Source organism: Zalophus californianus, chromosome 4, assembly GCF_009762305.2.
Source record: "Zalophus californianus isolate mZalCal1 chromosome 4, mZalCal1.pri.v2, whole genome shotgun sequence".
Taxonomy (NCBI): Eukaryota; Metazoa; Chordata; class Mammalia; order Carnivora; family Otariidae; genus Zalophus; species Zalophus californianus.
In genome coordinates, this window is record NC_045598.1 from 138,116,213 (window position 1) to 138,140,197 (window position 23,985).

The window sequence follows — 23,985 nt, forward strand, 5'->3', positions numbered from 1 at the left end:
CCATATTGATAAAAGTTCAAGTTTTTTAGGCTTATAAACAGTGCTACAATTAATGTCCTTGCACAAACATCTTAATATACCTGTCTAGAATAAATTTCTAGAAAGGAAAATTGCTGGGTAAAAAGATATATATTTTTTTCTATTTTGATACATACAGCCAAACAGACTACCAGATAAGTTATTCTACATTCCCAATTATATTTACTTTACTATACCTCTGATGGATTAAAAAATTATTTATCCACTGGTGTTTCCCCCCCCCACTGGTGTTTTTTATGCACACTGCTCTGATTACTAGCCAAGTCTGCATACCTTCCAGTATGTTTACTAGTCATTTGTATTCCTTCTTATATAGTTTTCTATGTCTTTTGCACATTTTTACCTTCTACTAGATATGTGTTTGACCTATTGATTTACAAGAGCTCTTTGTATATTAGTGATATTAAGCCTTTGTCATATATATCCCAGATTTCTTTTTCCTAGAACACCTAAAAAAAAAAACAACCTCTATTATGTCTCTGAAAAACTTTTGTTTTAAAAACTTTTGTTTTGGGGTGCCAGGGTGGCTCAGTCGTTAAGCATCTGCCTTTGGCTCAGGTCATGATCCCAGGGTCCTGGGATCAAGCCCCTCATTGCATCGGGCTCCCTGCTCAGCGGGAAGCCTGCTTCTCCCTCTCCCACTCCCCTGCTTGTGTTCCCTCTCTCACTGTCTCTCTCTCTGTCAAATAAATAAAATCTTAAAAAAGAAAAACTTTTGTTTTATAATTTTATATAGTCAATTCTGTCAGAGCTTTTTCTTTAAAGCTCTGGTTTATATGTTCTCCTTAGAACTAGGTCTTTCACGGGCCAATATTCAAAATACTTCCCTAACTGGGGGCGCCTGGGTGGCTCAGTTTAAGCGTCTGCCTTTGGCTCAGGGCTCAGATCATTATCCCAGGGTCCTGGGATCGAGCCCCGAGTCATGTAGGGCTCCCTGCTCAGCAGGAAGCCTGCTTCTCCCTCTCCCACTCCCCCTGCTTGTGTTCCCTCTCGCTGTGTCTGTCAAATAAATAAAATCTTTAAAAAAAAAAAAAAACACTTCCCTAATTGTATTTTCTTTTGGTACTTTTTACTTTTGAGAGCATTTCTGGAGGGCAATCAAATGATACTGACTTTATGAAAATGTTTATTCCTCTTGCAAGAAATTCCCCTTTTAGGATTTATCCAAAAGAAATAATAGACACAAAGTTTTAGTTTCAAGAATATTCACTAAAGAATTGTTTATAATCACCAAAAAAAATGTAAACAATGATAAATCCAACAATAGAAGACCGGTTAAATAAATTATGGTATATCCATAGCCATTAAAATGACACTAAAAATATTTAATCATATTAAAACATATTAATAACTAGAAGCACAAATATGCTAAGATCCAGTTCATAAACACAAAAAAACCACTTTAGCTAGGCACAGAAAAAGATGTACACAATAGTGGTTAGTTTTGTTACCAGAAAAAATGAGTGATCTTTTTTCTTATTTTTGCTATGAGCATGTTTAAAGTATGAAAAAAGTTTAAAATTGAGTGTAGCCTATAATTATGCAGATATAGTGTATCATGTGTGTTTTAGTAGGGAAGGATGCCTTAGACTAGAGACTGTCTTCAACCTTACAAATGTAACTTCTGCCTCATCCAATAATCTTAAGCAAGTTGGTTAACCCTTTTGTACTTGAGTTTCGTCATCTGTTAAACGAGGATAATAATACCTACCTTGATTTAACTTACAAGGCAGTGTGTAAACTGTAATTCACTGTAAGCTACATAGAAAATGGTGTTAATAATATTATTTATATTTGATGAATATGGAGATTAAGTATACAGCTGTGAAACCATCACCACTATCTATGCTATGAACATATCCATCACCTTCAAAAGTTTTTTACTGCTGGGGTGCCTGGGTGGCTCAGTCGTTAAGCATCTGCCTTCGGCTCAGGTCACGATCCCAGGGTCCTGGAATTGAGCCCCGCATCGGGCTCCCTGCTCCACGGGAAGCCTGCTTCTCCCTCTCCCACTCCCCCTGCTTGTGTTCCCTCTCTCGCTGTGTCTCTCTCTGTCAAATAAATAAATTAAAAAAAAAAAGTTTTCTACCGCCCACTTTGTTATTACTTTTTTGTGAAGGACACTTAAGACCTATGTTCTTAGCAGAATTTTATACAGTACAGTATTGTTAAATATAGGCACGATGCTATACATTAGATGTCTAAGACTATTCACCTTGCATAGCTGAAACTTTGTACCCTTTGACTAACACCTCTCATTTCCTCCCCCACCCCAACGCCTGGCAACCATTACTCCACTTTTCTGCTTCTAGGAGTTTGACTGAATACCTCATAAAAGTAGTATCATGCAGTATTTTTCCTTCTGTGTCTGGCTTATTTCACTTACCATAATGTCCTCCAGTTTTATCCATGTTGTTGCAAATGGCAAGATTTCCTTCTTTTTTTAGTACAGAATAATATTCCATTGTATATATATAATTATTTTTTTAACGTAAATTCAGCGGAAACATTAGTTCAGTACTTTAAAAAATAATGCCTTTTACTTAGTAAGGAAAGAAAAAAGAAGAAACAGAAGAAAAAGTTGCCTAGCAAAACACATTGCAAGGAAAGATAAATTATTCAACAAACATTTCCTAATTGCCTACTATGTGCCAAGCTGGGATTGGGGTAGGGGATTATAAGAGTGAATAACACACAGTTACACTCTCAGGTACTTCATTCTGGTGGATGACACATGTCAATCCCACAGACAGAATCATAGGCCACTGACCCTAGAAACTAAAGAGGCAAAGTGTCCCTACCAGGGCAGTAAACGACAGTCACGTTTGGCTATCAAAGATCAGCTGACCAAGGTATAGGATCTCTGCCTCACAGCAGTTCTAGTGGGCCGGTATCAAGGTATCAAGGTAACCTACAGCACTTTTACATAGCCTAAAGTGAAATTAGGAGATAAATTGGTTGGGGAATGCCCCATTCTTGAGGGGTTCCCCTGGTAAGCATAAGGGGGAATCCCCTTAAATATGGTAGAACCCCCAACAGCAAATGTAGGGGCTTAGGGGAGAACAGATCCCTGCTTGCTAGCAGGAGACTGGAAGGGGTGGGGGAATTCTTAAAAACTCCATTTACAGAACAGGAGATCCCCTTCTGTTACTCAAAGTCCCCTATTAGGGCTGTTTTGAGACATTTGTGAGTACTATCTTCTACTTTGCTTCTGATTCCATCTGCCTTAGGATTCAGAGAAAGACAACTGAATATATATTTATACACAATAAATGATAAAAATATAAATACACACACCACACAGTCACACTATTTGGTTGTTGGAAGTTCAGTAGTCCTAGATTTAAGTCATTTATTTGTACCATTTGAATCTAGTATTCATTCCTAATTAATCCATGTTTAAATATAATTCCAGACAGAAAACAAGGTGAATTTTACAAAATATAAGGTAAGATATATGTCTGAGGAAAACACAGTCCTGACACAATTCACACCATTAGGGATTCAAACACTTCTGGTGACTCTGGTGCTACCAGAAAGCAAAAATAATACTACTAGCATAAACTCACATAATGCCTATTAGGTACTAGACATATAAGATGACAAGAAGCAAAGATACGCATTTAACAGTTTGGGAACGAAAACAATTTGTAAAGTTGAAATAAAAATTAAGTCCATTTTCACTTACCATTACCTTAATCCTAGATAAGCAATTAACTTCAGTAATTCTTCTCTCTTTTTATGGGGGTGGCAGTGGTGGTTAAAATACAATAAATAATGCCTTTATTTGCAAAGTACCTGGAATTGAAAAAATGCGTTAAGGACAAAGTACAGTATTATTATAACATTCTTCTATATATTACATGGAAGCAGATATTATATGTGCCCAAGCAGGCAGAATCCTTTCTTCTCCAAGGTACAAATTAGGTAAGTGTCATGATTCTACTGTCTTAGATTTCCCAACAATTAAAACAAAGCAGGACACAAAGAAGAAGAAAAAACCCCACAAACAGTACCAAGTGAGGATCTTTATCAGAATTTCAAGCTGTTGATCACTGGTAGGCAGATGACAATATGATTATTACTGGAGAAATAACTCAAAGCCAAAGCCTTTCTGTGGCAGGTTATCAGCATCATTCTTTACATTAAAATCATATTTCGTCTATAAGATACAACTAATACTTTTTGTTTGATATATAATACTGTTTATTTCTACAGACACTAAAATTATAGTGACTTAAGTGGAAGTTGCTTTGTATAATACAATCAACAGTATATATGAGTCTCGATGTGCATGCATGTGCTTATCCATTGAAGAACACTAATACTAATGGTATTTTATGTCTGAGAAAATCTGTTTTTTAAAGTTAATCTTCAGAAACATACCATAGTCCATACTCCACATTACATATTCAAAGCTATAATATTTTTCTTATTTTAAAAATACAAATTTCGAGAACAGAACCATAAAACTAGAGGGCCTAAAAGCTGTAACACATGCTCTTTATTAAACATATATAATTTTCCATTAATACGTAATGCAGACGATTAAAGCCTCTAACAATAATCTGTAAGTGAAAGAGTTTGTGCATATTTCCAATTTTTTCTATGCACATCCTAACGTATTTAATATAAAAAGTGTACCCTGCCATATAAATGCCCTTTTTCCCTTTTTCAAGAGTAATTGTCTTGAATATATTTCATATTAGTTTGTGATTAAACTTTTTTTTAAAGATTTTATTTATTTATTTGAGAGAAAGAATGAGAGAGAGAGAGCACATGAGAGGGGGTATGGTCAGAGGGAGAAGCAGACTCCCTGCCGAGCAGGGAGCCCGAGGCGGGACTCGATCCCGGGACTCCAGTATCATGACCTGAGTCGAAGGCAGTCGCTTAACCAACTGAGCCACCCAGGCGCCCCTGTGATTAAACTTTTAATATTAATAAATTTCTTTAAAGTTAAAAAGCCTCACCATAGTTTGAGAACATCTTTTTTAAACCTGGAATAGGTTTGAATAAAAAATAAGATTTATTTCACATTTTAAAATAGTAAAACGAGTCTAAACACTTTAAATATTAGTTTATTTAAAATTTCAAGAATAGGAGTATAAGGGCTCTAAGTTGGAAAACTCGACCAAGATTATGAGTTTCATTTCTAGCTCAATCTGTTCTTCTAATCATTCTAAATTCCATATGCAATGTAAACAATTAAAAAATAAATCTTAATAACTAATTCTTGCCTTTAGATACACAATCCTTGGAGTCGCACACAACGTCCGTATAAGCAGACTCCTCCCCGCTCCTGGGGAAAACCCTGCCTAATATTTATAACGTTATGACATACTGTAATACTCACAAGGTGGTTGTAGAAGTATAAACACGACTGGAGTTATCTGATTGGCTGGTGGTGATGTAACACCCATGTCAATACTTCCCAGTGAACGCACGTGTTCGACCTTTTATTTAAATTTCCATTTCATCACAGCAATAAGACACTCGGGGCGGTGCATTTTCTGTGAAATGATTATTGCCTTGGGCCTGAGGTGCTGCGTCGCACACACAATGCTGCAGACGAGGAGGTGTCGGTGGTTGTAACCTCCTTGTGTGAAAGGCACCGCCTGGTCCAGTCTTTGTGAAGGAACAAAATAAGTTCACTTCCTTGGGCACCGCCACCCACCCCTAGCAAATGACAAGGCTGGAGCGCAGCAGCCCCCACCGCACAGTTATTTCCAAAGTCCCAGGTGAACTCGTGGCGAGAGAAGGAAAATGTGCGTCCCGGGCGCGGGTAGGTGCGTGCGGGCAGCGGGGAGGCGGCCAGACCCTGACACTCGCCAGCTGTTTGTCCTCCGCGTAGCCCGGCCCCGGCCGCACACGCCCGCCCCCTCCCCGAGACCCCCAGCCAGCAGCTCGGCCTTTTGTCCCCCGCCCCTCGGCCGACTTCCTTCCCCCCCAGCCGCACCCCCGCCCCCAGGCCGGAGGCGCGGCCCAGCCCCTTTCCCGGTCCCCTGGCGCCCCCACCCCACCCCAGCCCAGCCCCAAGCCCAGCCCCCCTCCCCCAGCCCGGCCCCCACCCTTTCCCCCTCCAGCGGTTACTGCTACCCCGGTGCATTGTGGGCGCACGGTCCGTTGTTCATTTGCCATTCGACCTCCGCCAGGGCCTGGTCGGACGGAAACGCTCCGCCGGCTTTATTGTCGGTTCGTTATGTGGCGGAGCCCAGCAGTTTAACGTGCCTCTCGCCCTCAGCGCCTGGGAAGCCGGCGGCGGCGTCGGGACTCCTCGGCGCACCGGAGGAAGGATATCTGTTTGGAGGGTCGGTGTGTGCGCGCGGCTTTAAAGAGGGGGCAGCGGAGGGTCTCCCCGCACTCCGCCTCTCAACTTCGAAGGCCCCACGCGCCCTCGGCTCGCTGCTCACCTCTCCGCCGCCCGCCCCCTTCTCCGCGCGGGACGCTGCCCGGAGCACAGCGGGGCGGGGGTGGAGGACGAGGAGGCGGCCGGAGGCGGCGGCCCGGCGGGCGGCGGTGGACGCGTGAGGCAGCTCCGGGAGCGAGCGCGAGCCGGCGGCCGGGCGGGAGGGCGAGGCCGAGCCCCGCGAGACCGGAACGCCGGGGGTGGGGGCGGGGGCGAAGCCGAGGGGGAGCGGCGGGGAGCGCGCGGGACGCGGCCCGAGGCCGGGCGCGAGCCGGGGCACCGGGCGGCGGCGGCGGCGCGCGCCATGTCGTTCAGTGAAATGAACCGCAGGACGCTGGCGTTCCGAGGAGGCGGGTTGGTCACCGCCAGTGGCGGCGGCGGCGGCGGCGGCAGCTCCACGAACAATAACGCTGGCGGGGAGGCCTCGGCTTGGCCTCAGCAGCCCCAGCCAAGACAGCCCCAGCCGCTAGCGCCTCAGCAGCTCAATGGGCGGGGGGCCGACGAGGAAGTGGAATTGGAGGGCCTGGAGCCCCAAGACCTGGAGGCCTCCGCTGGGGCGGCCGCCGCCGCCGAGGAAACCAAGGAGTTGCTGCTCCCCCAAGACGCGGGCGGCCCCACCTCGCTGGGCGGCGGTGGCGCGGGGGGCCCCCTGCTAGCGGAAAGGAACCGTCGGACTCTGGCCTTCCGAGGAGGCGGCGGCGGCGGGGGTCTCGGCAACAATGGCAGTAGCCGCGGCCGCCCCGAGACCTCGGCGTGGCCCCTGAGGCATTTCAATGGGCGAGGGCCAGCGGCTGTGGATCTGGAGCTGGACGCGCTGGAGGGGAAGGAGTTGATGCAGGACGGCGCGTCCCTGAGCGACAGCACCGAGGACGAGGAGGAGGGGGCGAGCCTGGGCGACGGCAGCGGGGCGGAAGGCGGCAGCTGCAGCAGCAGCAGGCGGTCGGGCGGCGATGGCGGGGACGAAGTGGAGGGCAGCGGTGTGGGAGCTGGCGAAGGAGAGACTGTCCAGCACTTCCCGCTCGCGCGGCCCAAGTCCCTAATGCAGAAGCTACAGTGCTCCTTCCAGACCTCTTGGCTCAAAGATTTTCCCTGGCTGCGGTATTCCAAGGATACTGGCCTTATGTCCTGCGGCTGGTGCCAAAAGACCCCAGAGGACGGGGGAAGCGGGGACCTTCCTCAAGTGGGGCACGATGAGCTTTCGCGAGGGACCCGAAACTACAAGAAAACCCTTCTTCTGAGACACCACGTCTCTAATGAGCACAAACTCCACGAAGCCAACGCCCAGGTACAGTATATCCTGCTCCTACTTTTTCGGATCTTTTAGGGAAAGATTTATCAGGCAAAAAACACTTTTCTTGGGTGAAGGCATCGTTCCAGTTGTGGAATTGCAGGGAGCTGATACGTGGGGGTTTAGAAAGCCTGAGAACGAGTTTTCAAAAGTTAATCTGTGTTGGGGGGTGGGGGATGGAATGACAATTTTCTAATCGTAGCGCTGAATTTATTTTTAATGATTCCTTTTTTTGCCCATCAGATTTTTTAAAAAGTCTAAGAAAGCGAGGTTGAAGGTTTTAAGCCCTAAAAAGTGGACTTTACGGTCAAAAATCTTACTAGCTGTGATTTTTAGAAAAGCTGCCTTACGTTTCGGTCTTTCCAGCATGCTGATGGAAGTCAAATCTGGCGACTCTTTGAAGAATGAATTAAAGAATTCCCTTAACCTTTGACGCTAACCCTTTCAGGAAAACATTCAGCTGAGAAAATTTCTTTATTATCAGGTCAGGATAATGTGAAATATGATAGCAGTATGTAAATGTAGAGGAAGCTATTTGGATAACACTCCTTGGGAATTATTTTACTAAATTCATCTTCCTTGAACTTTCTGTTGAACTTTCTCTTACCAAAGGCATGCTTTGGTAAACTACTGGAGTTTTTACTTGTTTCCTTCTACCCAGATTCTTGCGCTGAGATTTTCTATAGTCCTCCCTTTTTTAAAAAGTTCCTTGTAAATGCAGTTTACTTTAAACTTTGCATATTAAGGATGTTGTCTGTGATGTTATTTCTATCAGGTAGTAGGCTGGTAGAGAATATATTTACTAAAGTCCTTGAAAACATAAGTCTTTAGTTACAAAACAGGTAAGCTATACTTCAGTTATTTCTTGTTTTAATATTTCCAGTTTAAAGATAGTAGGCTTACCATTTTGGTGATCCTTTTTCAAGCCAAAAGAGATGATGTTGAGCAGTTCTTGTTTTAAGTCTTTCAGACAACCTGTGTGGAAGATGGAATTCATTCTTTTGTTTTGGTAGCCAGTCACTGATTTTAGAAAGTCAGCTTTTGGATATTAGTCCCTCTGTGTTTATTGGAGTGATCTCGCTGTTCAAAACACTTACACTGGAGTTAATTAGGTGCTATCCAATAACCCCATAGCACAGTAGTTTCTCAGAAGTTAACTTTAAAGCATAGGGTTATTTTTCCCAGTGGAAAATGGTAATAGTTTTTGCACAAATTTGAGTTGCCTAAGCCCTACAAGGAAGGTCTCTTAAAGATGTACAGTCCCAAAAGGTTAAGTAAATAGTTCTAAGTCTTAGTCCTTGATGACAACTGAGACTAGAGCCTGTAGGGAATGTTGTAAAAGAACACGAATGGGTTTTGGAGTAAATCTTTCTACAATTACTAGCTTTGTGACCTTGGGTAATGGAGTGAAATATAACTAACATTTACTTGTGTTCTGTATGCCAAGCACACTTTACCTTACTCTGCAAAGTAATCTTTATTTTATCGATGCAGAGTCGGGGGCTTTAAAGAGTTAAGTAATAATGTTGTAAGATGATGGAGGTGGGGGACTTGTGAAAATGAAAGTGTACTTTTCCAAATAATGGTAGGTTGGTTATTTAGAAAATTCTAAAAAGACAATTACAAGGAATATTTTTAATATACAGTGGACCAGTTACTCTTATCAGCATAGTCTGTCCCTGTAGGCAAATCTGAGGGGGAATGCAAAATATAATTAGCTGCTTAGTGAACCTGAAATCAGGGGAAGGGGAATTAGTCGGATAACCTTATGATAGAGACTAGTTAGTGTGGTGTATCCTCCTCGCCTAGGCATTATCTGGATCAGGGAATTCATTCCCTAGGTAAAACCTTTTCTAAACTTGATCTCTTCAATTACCCCTCCTTTTCCCTTTGCCCACTACAAGAGTCCCCTTTTTAAGACATAATGTGCACACCATCTTTCTCTTAGGACACTCTTTCATTAGGCTGAGGACAATAAAATTTAATAAGTTGTGTGTCTAAGGATATATATTGGTTTCCTTGATTGGATTTTGGATGTTTCCACTCTGAATTGATCTAACTTCTCTATATTTGTTGCAACGTTAGTTTGGGATGTTAACCTTGCTGTTGACCCCAGGTACCACCAACATATCTTTGTCTTGTTGATATCAGTGACCTTTTCAAGAACTGATTCATATGGGTAGAATTCAGTTTTTTTCTTTGCCCTGTAGCCTTTGACTACCGGTAGGAGGCAGTATAACACAATCTGTAAGAGCATTCTTGGGCTTAAGGTTAGGGGCACCTGAATCCTAATCCTCTACTTTTCTTGGCAGGCAAAGGAGTTTAACTTCTAGTTCCCTTGTGTATGCAAAGTATATGTGCCAGCACGTAATCACTTAGCAAATGCTAGCCATTATTTATTATCATTGTGTATATTTATCACCAATAATAAGTTGTTTTTGGTAGCCTGGTACCTCGTGTCTCAGTTGTTAACCAATTTTGACAGTTGGGAAACCACTTTATCTCTTGGGATCAATCCTGATTCTAGAGAATAAACCAGTTTTCCTTTTTATACCTTCAGAGACTAACATTGAGACTTTCTCATACATGCAAATTTTTTCACCGCTTCATAAGAATATCTTGATTAGCTTTATCCTGTCTTAAAAATGATGAAATGAGAGTTCTGTAGTTCTTCAGGCAGGAATTCACTTTGAGGCTAAGGGTAGTTCACACCCTTTATTCCCCTCAACTCCTCCCCGCTTTTTTTTAAACGAGGGATGTTTTTTTGAGAGGAGGTTGGCCAAATCACTAAGTGTTACTTTTCTTTCTGTGCTTTCTGAAAGTAAGAAAAGTTCCTTTTCATTAAATTGTGGTGACCAAAGAATTATAACACATTCCTAAAAAGCTTGCTGTTCTGCTAATTGGGTGTTGGTTAAGATTGTTCATGGGAGAGTCAAAATATGCGCTCAGAATCTGTTCTGAGCCTTCTGTTTCAGAAAGATCCCTATATTCTTTCTAAGGATGTAAGGGGCAACATACAGTTTCCTATATTCTCTATAAGGATGTAAGAGGCAACATACAGTTTTTATTTTGAGTAATTGTCTTCATCAAAGAAAGTTCAATGATTAGCTTATACAGGATTTGACCATTTGGCCCAGAGGACTTTAAAATTGCTTTAATAATAGTGGTTACTGCTGTATCGTGGTTCAGATCACTTTCTACCCAATTGTGAAATTTTCTTAGCCTAAATCACACATTCTGTCAACTCTTTTCCAGTTTACTTAACTCTCTCCAGTTTACTAAGTCTAAAACATACAGTCAAATGTATTACTATAATTTTCATTAATCTTTATAGAAAGTAAATATTGAACTTAGGTCAGTGATCTGATTGACATTACCAATGAGACTATGTTGAGGTCATAACTAAAGCAAAAGTGAGATGGTCTACAAGCCTTCTTTGCATTTGACAAAGATAAGGCTTAAAGGTTTTTTGTTTTTAACAATTTGGGAAGATAGTCTGAAAACCCTTTCCCTAAGAAGTATTAAAGATAGGGGTACCTGGGAGGCTCAGTAGGTTAAGCGTCAGGCTCTTGATCTCAGGGTTGTGAGTTCAAGACTCCATGCTGGGTGTGGAGCCTATGTAAATAAACAACCAACCTCTGGACCATTAAATAAACATTTTGTATAATATATAGGTTCTAACATTATGTTTGATTTATTAAGCTGGTTCATTTCCCTTGTGTTTTTGACTTTTTAGTAGTGTCTTTATACAGTGTATCTAGGATTGGCTTCTTCCTCTTTATAAACTTACATTAGGTAGATCCAGAGCACTGGAGATAAAACTTATAAATCAGACATTTTCTGCCCTCAAGGAACTTGTAGTCTAGTAAGAAGAGGCAGACATAATAAAATGATAGGTACCATGTTAGAAATATGTTCAGGTTACAGTGAAAACACTTAAAGGGAGTCATCAATTCTACTTGTGAAAGTTAGGAGAAGCTTGTATAATTGGCTCTTGATCGCCATTGTGTTAAATGAATAGGTGTTGAACGGGGAGGGGAGGGCATTCCACGCACTGCAATTGGAAGCAGCATTAAGAAAATAAAATTGATGTGTCTGAGAAGTGGATAATTTGGTTGCTAACAGGATGAAAAATCAAGTTTGAATAGATAATGGGCTATGGAGGGTCTTTTGTCATGCTAAAATGATTGTATTTTATTCTGTTAACAAATGGGCAAACTCTTTAGCAGTTTTAAAATGTGAGGATCATGAAGAAATATGTTGCCGTTCAGAGACACCTGGGTAGTGTGTGTGTTTTGAGAAGACAGCTGGTAATAAAGCATATCTTTGGTACCTAAAATTGGCTGGAGGTTAAAATCACCTGAAGATTTCTACTACTGACCTATAGAATTAGAATTTCCATTTTCTTCAAAAATTTGGATTTGGAAGTGGAATGTTTTTTCTTTAAATATAGTGTTCCAGTGGGCTCCTGCAACAAAAGTAGTAAAGTTTTTTTTTTTTTTTAGATTTTATTTTTTTAATTTGAGAGAGTACGAGTTGGGAGGAGAGGGAGAAGCAGGCTCCCCGCAGGCAGGGAACCCAATGTGGGGGCTCTATCCCAGGAACCCAGGACCATGACCTGAGCTGAAGGCAGACACTTAACTGATTGAGCCACCCAGGCGCCCCAAGATTATTGTTTTTAATGCTTTCAGTTTACACTTTGATGTTTTGTATTGGAAATGCCTTTTTTCTGCTAATCCATTTATTGAAAGGATTATAATTCTGGGTAGGGAAAGTGAATACTAATTGTTGATTTTTTTAGCTAAATAGTATTTTCTTATCCTTTGCGGATTGATTACACATGAACTCAGCTGTTTGCAATTGAAGTTCTCTCCAACTCTCCTTTCATAAGGGTGGGGGAGATTGTGTGGTGGTCTTGGGTTCTCTGCCCAGTTGGTGGCATTATCAAGCCCCCCAAGCTAGAGTACAGAAGACTGATCCTACAACACCCCCACAACATCTAGTTGATCACTCACATTCTGTTAATTTTTATCTTCCAGATATTTTTCCACGTTCTGACTCATCACCCCTCCCCCCATTAACATTTTCCATCTTAGGTTAGTTAAGGTCCTGGTTTCTTGCAAGTATGTTGCACTATTAAAAGTACCTTCCTTGGGGTCACAGTGTATCTATTAAATGTTTGCTGATATTCCCTACTTTGCTGTCACAACTGTCTCTTTTATCTTCTAATCCAGTCAGATCACTGCTTTTAAAGCTCTCTAAGGCACCTATCAACAGTGATTTTTAATCTTGTTGGGGGGGGGGATTTGAATCTCTCGATAACTGATGGAAGCTATAGACACTTGCCTCTAGAAATGTTCATAAGTGCATATTTGCATTTCTTGGGCTTCTGGGGGGATCACCTTGAAGTTCTTTCATAAATCTGGAATTGTTAGGATGCTCTTAAGACCCATCTTGTTTTCTTTTTAATGCTGTTTATTTACTTGGAATGCTCATCCATTCCATCCCATTTTTTCATCCTCTGAGGCTCTGCTCAGGTCTTTCTTCCAAAAAGCATTCCCCCCGCACCCATCACCACCAAAAATAACTGGACTAGATAGACCTCCTCTCTGCTCCCCTAACACCTTTGTTACACTCTTTAGTACCTTAAGAGTCTTGCCCACCAGTGATCTTCAAGTTGGGAGCTGTACTTACTCATTTTGGGTCCCCCGTTGTAGAACTTGTCTAAAGTAGGCATTCACTTTATGCTTATTACATAATTGAGTGAAGTCAGGATTTTTCAAACTTTTAGCAGCTTTTTCCTCTGTGAGTAAAATATTTATTTTTTTAGATTCTCTGGAAGTAAAGGCAAAGATGAATTTTCTTTTTTATATTTTCTTAATTTTATTTTTTATTCTTTTTTTTAAAGATTTTATTTACTTATTTGACAGAGACACAGCGAGGGAACATAGGCAGGGGGAATGGGAGTGGGAGAGGGAGAAGTAGGCTTCCGGTGGAGCATGGAGCCTGACATGGGGCTCTATCCCAGGACCCAGGGATCATGACCTGAGCTGAAGGCAGATGCTAAACGACTGAGCCACCCAGGCGCCCCCTATATTTTCTTAATTTTAGAAGAGTTAATTCTAAGGTCTCTTACAGATCTAAAATTAAAATTTTACTTACGGGCATCTTCACAAATAAGAAACTTGAGAACTTTTCACATTTACAGAATCTTTGATGTAACAAATTGTCTGATTTTTTTTTTGAAGTCTGAATGTCCTTTTTTTTAATTTTTTAAAGATTTTATTTGTCAGAGAGAGTGTGTGCACATACAAGCAGAGGGTGAAGCAGGCTCCCCACTGAGCAGGAAGCCCAATGCGGGACTCAGTCCCAGGACCCTGGGATCATGACCTGAGCTGAAGGCAGATGCTTAACCCACTGAGCCACCCCTGAATGTCCATTTTCTTTTTTTTTTTTTTTATTTTATTTGCAAGAGAGAGAATGAGAGACAGAGAGCATGAGAAGGGAGGAGGGTCAGAGGCAGAAGCAGACTCCCTGCTGAGCAGGGCTTGGGACTCAATCCCGGGACTCCAGGATCATGACCTGAGCCGAAGGCAGTTGCTTAACCAACTGAGCCACCCAGGCGCCCTGAATGTCCATTTTCTTAAAATCTTGTTTAGCCATTTTAGACTGTTGTCTGGGCTAAATTATGTTTTCCATTTTGGGAAAAGGAACAGAAAAGTTTCCCAGCATCTGAAAAGTATTCTAGAAATACTTTTCAACAGTAGATTTTACATATCAGTGAACTCCTGTTATCCGTGTACTCAGTGGGCATTTAGAATGTAAGAAGGAACCAGAGACAGAGATGGCGTGAGTTCCTTAGGGAACTACTTTAAGGTTTTTATGTTTAGTACTAAGATTTTCTTAATTTATTTAGCTCGGCAAATAATACCAGCAATTTGTTTTAGTGTTATGTGCTTATTTAAGCTCTGATTTGCCGTGCCCAAATAATACTCCCCTTTGAGAGTACACATATTCTTGACTTGGAAAGCCTTCATTGTGGAGAGCATATTTAATAGGTGCTACAGAAACAAGGCACAGTGCCCTAATAAGTAGTGAAAAAGAAATTGGTGGTGCTTATAAAAGCAAGGAATATTACTGTTCTTGTAAAACATTAATGAGAAAAAAATAGTGGTTGAATAGTTATTTTGATTTGTATATTTTGTGTTAAAATAGAATGGGCAAATATTTTGGTGGATAGGCTTTTGTCTGAGTTATTCTTAAAAATTAGGACATTTGGTCTGATAATGGCTGTGAACTTTAGAAATTGGGACTGGCCCAGAAAATGCAGAACACAGTGACCATCGCCTAAAATGACTGTACAGTTAGACACAGCCTCCTCCTCAAAGGTTTGAACTGCCAGATGTATAAACTCTAGGTGGGTTCTTGATTTGCAAATGCTAATTCACTGCTTCCACAAATACTTGATGATGTGCTGCCAAATTTTGATCAGTGCTTAAAATTTTTGCTTCTTCAAGTATTTATACTGTTATTGCAACATCAGAACTTTGAACCAAATGAGCTTTGCTGGGCAGGTATGGCATGCATAGCAAAGCTTAGTTTCAGGCTGCATTAATGGAAGGTTCTTCAACTTCGGCTGTTTCTTTAGTGAGTGGAAAGCATAAGTAAATTAGTAAAAAGTCTTAACCAAATAGTCTCATAAAAGGGACATCAAGTAAACAGTCTGATGCTTTTATAGAAAATCATACTGTAGCATTAATTGTTTTTAGTATTGATTTAGTTATTTATATATTCACATGTTTTCATTCCCTTTTCTAAGTTTGAAATCTGACAACGTACTGGTTTATGTACAAGTTCTAAGGTTAAAACACTGTCCTTTTTTTTTTTTTTTTTTTATCTCACTTCCTTCCCTCCACACCTTCAAAAGCAAAAATTTGGGACTTACTGGTGAATTTGTTTTGCTTACTTCCCTCAAACCTTGGCTGATAATCAGTTTTTGATGAAGATTGGGTGTTTGGTAGGAGGTTGATTTAGAGCATGAGACTTGATATTATCAAGCACGTGGGGGAGTAGGATGTTACAGTGTAAGGGCATTATGTGTGTGAGGCACTGGGAAGGTAAGACTGCCAAGGGTCAGTTGGAAATGAAAAGGAAAATCTCTACTTCCCATGAATCCTCCTTTGTAGTGATCATATACCCCAGATTTGCAGGGTTATCTGTACTGTTCATTACCCCTGTGGAAATATTGAAGGGGGCTGGAATTCTAATATTTTGGTTCTTCCATTTGAATTCTCATACTTAAAAGCAACACAAAAATTCTTAAATGGACTACTGACCTGGTTTAGTTTCAAGGGAGTTGAAATTATTTTATGTATGGCCTCCTGTGTTCAGTACTCAGACTTAAACCTAATTATTTTTGTAATTTAGCCATACCCATGTGAGGTTAAATAGAGTTGTGGGATTGTTTAGGAATCTCACCACTAAAATATTATTTCCATGAAAATTCTTTTGCAACCTTAACTGTGTTCCCAACACCTTTCTATTTTTTTCTTGAATTCTACCTTCCTCTTTTCTCTTACCCAAGCATATCAGTTTTCCTAGCATGTTTACAGTCTAGTATGTATTTTCCCATGTTTTTCCCCATGCTCATATAGTCATAGATGTGTGTGTCATTATTTTACAGAAATGGTCTGTATTTAAATTAATATTTTATGCAAAGAAAATAATGAATTTTTGATACTTCAGGGTCAGCATTTTCAGCCATCTTTTCTACCAGAAATATCTAAGAACTTTGATTGGAAAAAATGATTACTTCAGTTATCTAACAACCGTTATTAAAGTGTGCTGTGTTTTTTTTTAAAGATTTTATTTATTTATTTGAGAGAGAGAGAATGAGAGATAGAAAGCACGAGAGGGAAGAGGGTCAGAGGGAGAAGCGGACTCCCTGCTGAGCAGGAAGCCTGATGTGGGACTCAATCCCGGGACTCCAGGATCATGACTTGATCCGAAGGCAGTTGCTTAACCAACTGAGCCACCCAGGCGCCCCTAAAGTGTGCTGTGTTTTATAGGAATTACCATAACTTAAGTGATGCTAAACATACAGTGAACACTTTTCAGATTGATAAGAAAGAAAATTATAAACTTAAGAATTTTGAGTTCCAGGGTTCTTGGCTGGCTCAGCTGGTAGAGCATGCGAATATTGATTTCGGGGTTGTAAGTTCAAGCCCCCACATGGGGTGTAGAGATTACTTAAAATCTTAAAAAAAAATAATACTAAAAGAACTTTTAGTTCAGGAATTTTACCTTATATTTACCATTTATGCCCCTAAAAAGATAAGGCATTTTGAAAGTTGATTGGGAAATTACATAGCTGGATATCCTATAGTTGAAACACATTTTCCTATCAGGGTCTTAGGTTATCTTTAGATTTAATTAATTTCATTGATCTATCTAAACTATTTGATTGGATGTTTGCCAAGATTTAAAATTTACTTTTTTAGTAGTGTTAAATAGGATGAGATATACCCAACATTGTAACTTGGATATTTTAAGTTCAATCAGAAAGGCTGCTGCATTCCTATCAGAGATAAGGCAAACTAATTAGATTTCTATATATGAAAGTTTCTTTTCATAGGAAAGTAATTGCTATTTTAATTTTAAATAATTCTTAATCCATGTCCTTGGCTTATACATGATGTTATTCTTTAAATGAAATCCTGCTGATCCTTAATTCAGATGTGTTTGACTTTTTTTTTTAATTTTATTTATTTGACAGAGACACAGCGAGAGAGGGGACACAAACAGGGGGAGTGGGAGAGGGAGAAGCAGGCTTCCCGCTGAGCACGGAGCCCGATGTGGGGCTCATCCCTGGACCCTGGGATCATGACCTGAGCTGATGGCAGATGAATAACAATTGAGCTGCCCAGGCGCCCTGTGTTTGGCTTTTCTTAATAATAGTAGCTTGCACCAAGCTCTTCACACTTCTCCCAGTATTTGGGATTGTGAACACTACAGTCTCAATACATCATGATTGCTAACAAATTAGTGTATTTGATAAGCGCTTTTTAAAAACGTTAAATTGATATTTTCTTCATTTGGGGGTTTTTTAAAAGTAAATAATATTAATGTTTTCCATCCAATTACAGGAGACAGAAATACCATCAGAGGAGGGGTACTGTGACTTTAATAGTAGGCCAAATGAGAACTCTTACTGCTATCAACTTCTTCGACAACTAAATGAACAAAGAAAGAAAGGTATTCTTTGCGATGTCAGCATTGTGGTGAGCGGAAAAATCTTTAAAGCTCATAAGAACATCCTGGTTGCAGGCAGCCGTTTCTTTAAGACTTTATATTGCTTTTCAAACAAAGAAAGCCCTAACCAAAACAATACTACCCATTTAGATATTGCTGCAGTTCAAGGTTTTTCAGTCATCTTGGACTTCTTGTATTCTGGTAACCTGGTGCTCACAAGCCAAAATGCCATTGAAGTGATGACAGTGGCCAGCTATCTTCAAATGAGTGAAGTTGTTCAAACTTGCCGAAATTTCATTAAAGATGCCTTAAATATAAGCATTAAATCGGAAGCTCCAGAGTCTGTAGTTGTGGACTATAATAACAGAAAACCAGTTAATAGAGATGGTCTATCTTCATCACGGGATCAAAAAATTGCCAGTTTTTGGGCAACACGGAATCTTACCAATTTGGCAAGTAATGTAAAAATTGAAAATGATGGTTGTAATGTCGACGAGGGCCAAATAGAAAACTACCAAATGAATGACAGTAGTTGGGTCCAGGATGGTTCACCAGAACTGGCTGAAAATGAATCTCAAGGTCAAACAAAAGTGTTTATTTGGAATAATATGGGCTCCCAGGGAATTCAAGAGACTGGCAAAACAAGGAGGAAAAACCAAACTACAAAGAGATTTATTTATAATATACCACCTAATGAAACAAATTTAGAAGATTGTTCAGTGATGCAGCCACCTGTTGCCTATCCAGAAGAAGATTTATCATTCATCAAGGAAGAACCAGGTAAATATTTTATATACAAAGATATTTCAGTTTTCATTCTAATTAATTATGGTTGGATATTATAATCTTGAAGTATATTTTTAAAGTATTTCTTAAACTATAAAAGTAATACACAAAAGTAATAACAGATACTAAATTTGAGTGTTTATCATAGAAAGGAGAAAATATAATTTTGGTATATGTTTTTTCTCTCTTGAGTTTCTCAAAGTTTGTGTTAATCATGTATGTGGCCTGTGGACTCTTCTTCATTTATAACTCTTTGACTTCTCTGATCTTTGGACTCTATGATCACTTTTTTTGCACCCAGTGCTGGAAAAGATACAAGATAATGTAATCTTAGTTCAAATCTTAGTTGTAATATATAATCAGTTTGTCATTTCAGAACATTTTTGAGACCTAATTAACATTTTTTATTCCCAGTTTTTTTATTGGTAATTAAACATTTAAGTGTTTTTTAGAATTTTGCAAATGACAGTGGGATTATTCCAATTTGTTTAGAGCTACTATTCTGTTCTTACCATAAATCTTACAGAAGCTGAAATGTTTCAGATTTGTTCACTGTCCCCTCATTTTCATTTCCATTCATTAAGAGAGAGGACTCTGAGACCTTTCTCCTCACTATATAACTAAAAGGATATATACAAAATCTTAGCATATCACATTTGTGCTGTGGATTTTTTTTTAATGGGTTTTAATGGGATGGGGGACCATTGTTACAGAGTATAAATAGATTTGAAACTTTAATTGCCTTTGCCTCATTTAATTATATTTGAAGAAGCAGTGGATTTGAGGTTTTCCTTTGCAGATCCCAGACTTGAGGTATATGTCTACCACTGTCATATATGATTCAGTGTTTGTTTTGCTGTCTCAAAGCTCTATAACTATTCAGTGTCTGATTTACATCATGGTGATTATCTGGGGATGGAGTACTTTGTTAAAAAGAATCATTGTTTTTAGTTCTAAAGGGCAGAATGCCATAGTAATCCTATGAAATGGTTTGACTGGCTTTTGAGGCATGGATTTAGTTTTCATTGGTTTTCAGATTTACTTAGGTGAAAATCATATCTGCATAATGAATGTGATTTACTGATCTTTTCCCTCATACTTGTCTACTGTTTAATAATTAAATCTCAGAGGCAGTTTCTTTAAATATTAAAATAGGGTAGATTTTCTTAGCATCATTTTATTTTGGCTTAATTTTTAATACGGAAGACCTTGAAGTAAAGTGAGCTACATTGTCTTTCTGCTATAGAGCTTAATAGTTTAATAGTATGGTGGGAACCCTGTGGTGTTTTTTAAAATACACACACACACAATACCATGTAAGGCATAAACAGGTTTTTGGGGTAGTAGTAACTGGCAAAACTAATCAAAGCTAACCCATTCTTAATGCCACATAATTGGAGTGATTCAAAGAAAAGCATTACTATTGAACCACATTGCATACTTTACAAACTTCTTTTTTTTAAACATTTATTTATTTGACAGCGAGAGCACAAGCAGGGAGAGCTGCAGGCAGAGGGAGAGGAGAAGCAGGCTCCCTGTTGAGCAGGGAGCCCAACATGGAGCTCGATCCCAGGACCCGACTGAGTAACCCAGGCGCCCCCACAACGCATACTTTAAAAAATAACATTACTAGCTATTATCTTGGCAAGCACCCCCTGAGCTGAGTTTGTATCAATGGAGTAGGTGTATCATAAATTTTTGGTAGTCTAATATGCTTTCAATTTATCTCTTACATCTTATAAAAATTGTATTATGTTAACGGGTATCACTTTGGTTTCTGAACCTTGCTTAATTGACATTTGATTTTATCAGTGATATGCTATATTCCAGCTGTTAAACTTTTTGCAACATCTCAGTGCCTCTAAATCCAGCCTCACTGAATGGCAGGAAATGGGGGTTTTATAAGAATATTATGATTAGGACATAATATGATGCAGAGCCAGAGTTTGGCAAGTTTTTTCTGTAAAGGACCAAACAGTAAATATTTTAGGCTTTGCTGGTCATAAAGTCAGTTACTTAATTGTAGCACGAAAGCGGTATTAGGTATACACAGATGATCATGGATATGCTTCAATAAAGCTTTATTGCCAACCCTTGGTATAGAGCAGTGGGTCTTAATCTTTCTTGGCTGCATATTGTGCAGACCTTGGTGCTTGGGTCTTTCCAGTAGGGATTGAGTTAATTGGTTCTGGGATGTCGCCTGGTTGTTGGAATTTTTATAAGCTCTGTCGGTGGTTACACAGTGAGTAAAGGTTGAGATCCACTGACAAAGAGGAAAGAGCCCAAATTGAGTCATGATCTGAAAATGAGCTCTGTACTTAACCTACTGTGTGACCGTGACCAAATTAAATTAAACTCCTGTCTTCAGTTTCTTCATCTTTAAAGTGTGGTACTTATTTTAAGGAATTATTACGAAAATTAAATGACAAGGGGCGCCTGGGTGGCTCACTCGGGTAAGCTGCTGCCTTCAGCCCAGGTCATGATTCCAGGGTCCTGGGATCGAGCCCCACGTCGGGTTCCCTGCTGAGTGGGGGGCCTGCTTCTCCCTCTCCCTCTGCCTGCCGCTCCCCCTGCTTGTACTCTTTCTATCTCTAATGAAAAATAAAAAATCTTTAAAAAAAAATTAAATGACAAAAGCACAGCTGTCATGGTCATTATAGATCCCCTTAAAATTGGGGGACTTGAGATTATTTAAAATCAGTTTTCCAGTGCAGCGTGCTTTCTACTAGATTCTAGAAAAGTTATTTTATATTGAGCCAAAATTCGTTCTTTTTAACTTCATGAATCTGTCATTTTGAGTAGTATAATCAGAGCCTAACCTCTAATCTCTCTAATCTACCTGATAACCAACCCTTCAGATATTATAATTTATTAAACTAAGTGAATTCCTTGTGAATTCCAAGTGCCTTTACCATCTTTCTTACAGTCATAGACATGTTTTTTTTTTTCCCACCCAGAAATTTTGGTGTACAGAATTAACTACAACCCTGGAGGCAAATTCTGACCAATAGAGAACACAGTGGGTCTGTTTATCAAGGTTAAGGCCTGGCTCAAGGTCACTCAGCTAGTAAAAATAGAGGCAGGTTTCATGTTTAAGACCGTCTCACATTAAAACCTTGTAATTAATGAACTGGTAGACTCAGTCTTTTAAAAAAAAAAAACTGGTCCCTTTTAAAACCTCAAAACATTTTTATGAACTGCACCATCATTGGTTACACTTTGATTTCTACTTATTGAGAAAATACTGAAAATGTTCAGTGGAGTAAATGCTTTTAAATGAATTTAAAGTTATGTATGTAAATATCTGAAAAGTCATGATAAGTTATTTATATGGTCTATGAGCAGTGCTTGGCATATTTGAACTTGTAGATCCCTTTAAGAACTGAGTTCCCTAGACTCTTAAGCCTATAGTCTGTAAACCACAGCTCTAAATATCTTCTTGCCACATACTGTTGAAGCTCGTGTTCCAATGCCTCATAGAGAAGTGTTGTAAGATACTGAGATAAGGTATACCTAGAAATGGGGATTTATTTATATATTTGTTTTATAAAGATTTTATTTATTTGCCAGAGAGAGGGAGGGAGAGGACAAGCAGGGGGAATGGCAGGCAGAAGGAGAAGCAGGCTCCCTGATTTCATATGTACTTCTGGGGAAACAATATTAAAACATTTGTAAATTTTTATTAATCCCTTATAAGTAGAGTTGAAATCAGGTTTCAGCTTTACAGTTTCAATTTGTATATTTGCCTTTTGGGTAAAAAGCACATAATTTGAGTATTTAGAAGACAACCTTGAGATGTGGGACTTGATCCCAGGATCCTGAGGTCATGACCTGAGCTGAAGGCAGACGCTTAACCATCTGAGCCACCCAGGCGCCCCAATATCAGGGATTTAGATGGGGTTTTTTAAAATATATGTATCTTAAACTAGTATATCCATTATTTGACTCACTACTGGAATTTGCTTCAAATCATTTTTGATATATGAGGATACTTCAAATAGAACTTAGGAAAGGTTAGAAACTTCTGTCCTTTTTACTGTTTTACTGGAGTTTATGGGATAATTATAAAGGTAGTCATTAATGAGTTGCTCTGGTACTATAAAAATTTCAAATCCTTGTCTTGCTGATTCACAACCAGAAAATAAATTTCAGCCAAATATTAAGTATATAAAAATCTGAGATTAGGAATTAAATTGTAGGAGTAAATATACCTAAAATTGTTTTACAAGAGTGTGTTCACACATGCTATTGTTTTAAATCAGAGCAAGTCACATGTTAATCTTACTGTTGATCTTTTGATGCTCTGGGATTATAAGGAACATGATTTTCTGAATCTAGATTTTTCTGTTATTTCAGTCACAATAGCTGGTTGCACCCATTATAAATAACTGCTCTGCATGTGTACACATAACGTTTGAATGCATACATACTTAATTTTGAACAGACGTTTTTGAAATGACTGACAAGAAACATCAGCAAAACAAATAACATACAGCAATAAAGAAGTTGTGTGCTAGTCGAGAGTGTTAATATAGTTGCCCTAATTAAGCTTTTAATTGGCTCTAAGATAACAAGCAGCCTCTCAGGAGGAGGAAAGATGCCAATTCTGGAAGATGACAAACTTCTCTGGTACTGAATTTTGAAAGGAATTTTTTCAGTGGGGTTTTTATATAGTTGATAACATGTAGTATAAAACAATTTCCTCAAAAACATTTTCTAGTAAACGAAGCAGTATATAATTGATTTTCTATCTTTAATACAAGCTGATATAATTCTATGTAGATGATTTTTTTCTTAATGTCATACAAATATTCAGATGCGAGGTGATTTTTTACTTGACCAAAGAATGTAATTTAGAGTTCTTTAAATCTAAAAGTTCCTTTCTTTCATACGTACTTCTGGGGAGAACAGTATTAAAGCATTTGTAAATTTTTATTAATCCCTTATAAGTAGAGTTGAAATCAGGTTTCAGCTTTACAGTTTCAATTTGTATATTTGCCTTTTGGGTAAAAAGCACATAATTTGAGTATTTAGAAGACAGCCTTGAGAACAGAATGCTCAAGCTAAATATCTTTAAGATAGTCTCAGTCATTTGAAGTAATGAATTACTCTATAGTGAACTCTTTGGAGTTACCTACTAACCAGCACTTGTGCTCTTCTGTGTTTTGGATGATAATTGATAATTTGGCATTACTTTCAGATCTTGCAGAATCTT

The 23,985-nt window shown here is 39.3% G+C and overlaps 1 protein-coding gene and 1 long non-coding RNA gene across 4 annotated transcripts in view; one reads left to right on the plus strand and one right to left on the minus strand.

Annotated features, from left to right (window-relative positions):
- LOC113930290 overlaps positions 1 to 5,529 on the minus strand; it is a 71,522-nt gene extending 65,993 nt beyond the window's left edge. For both annotated transcript variants that reach the window (XR_003522508.2, XR_003522507.2), the window contains exons 1-2: positions 5,393 to 5,529; positions 3,728 to 3,837 (exon numbers count right to left, since the gene is read on the minus strand). This is a non-coding gene — a long non-coding RNA (uncharacterized LOC113930290). The remainder of the gene's footprint in view (positions 1 to 3,727; positions 3,838 to 5,392) is intronic.
- Positions 5,530 to 5,722: 193 nt separating this feature from the next.
- ZBTB10 (zinc finger and BTB domain containing 10) overlaps positions 5,723 to 23,985 on the plus strand; it is a 32,685-nt gene continuing 14,422 nt past the window's right edge. The window contains exons 1-2 of one of the 2 annotated variants that reach the window (XM_027607479.2): positions 5,723 to 5,821; positions 17,879 to 18,764. In XM_027607479.2, the coding sequence (XP_027463280.1) occupies positions 5,723 to 5,821; positions 17,879 to 18,764 (985 nt within the window). Of the gene's footprint in view, positions 5,822 to 6,659; positions 7,731 to 17,878; positions 18,765 to 23,985 lie in introns of those variants that run through there. The other variant, XM_027607474.2, reaches the window with a different exon arrangement.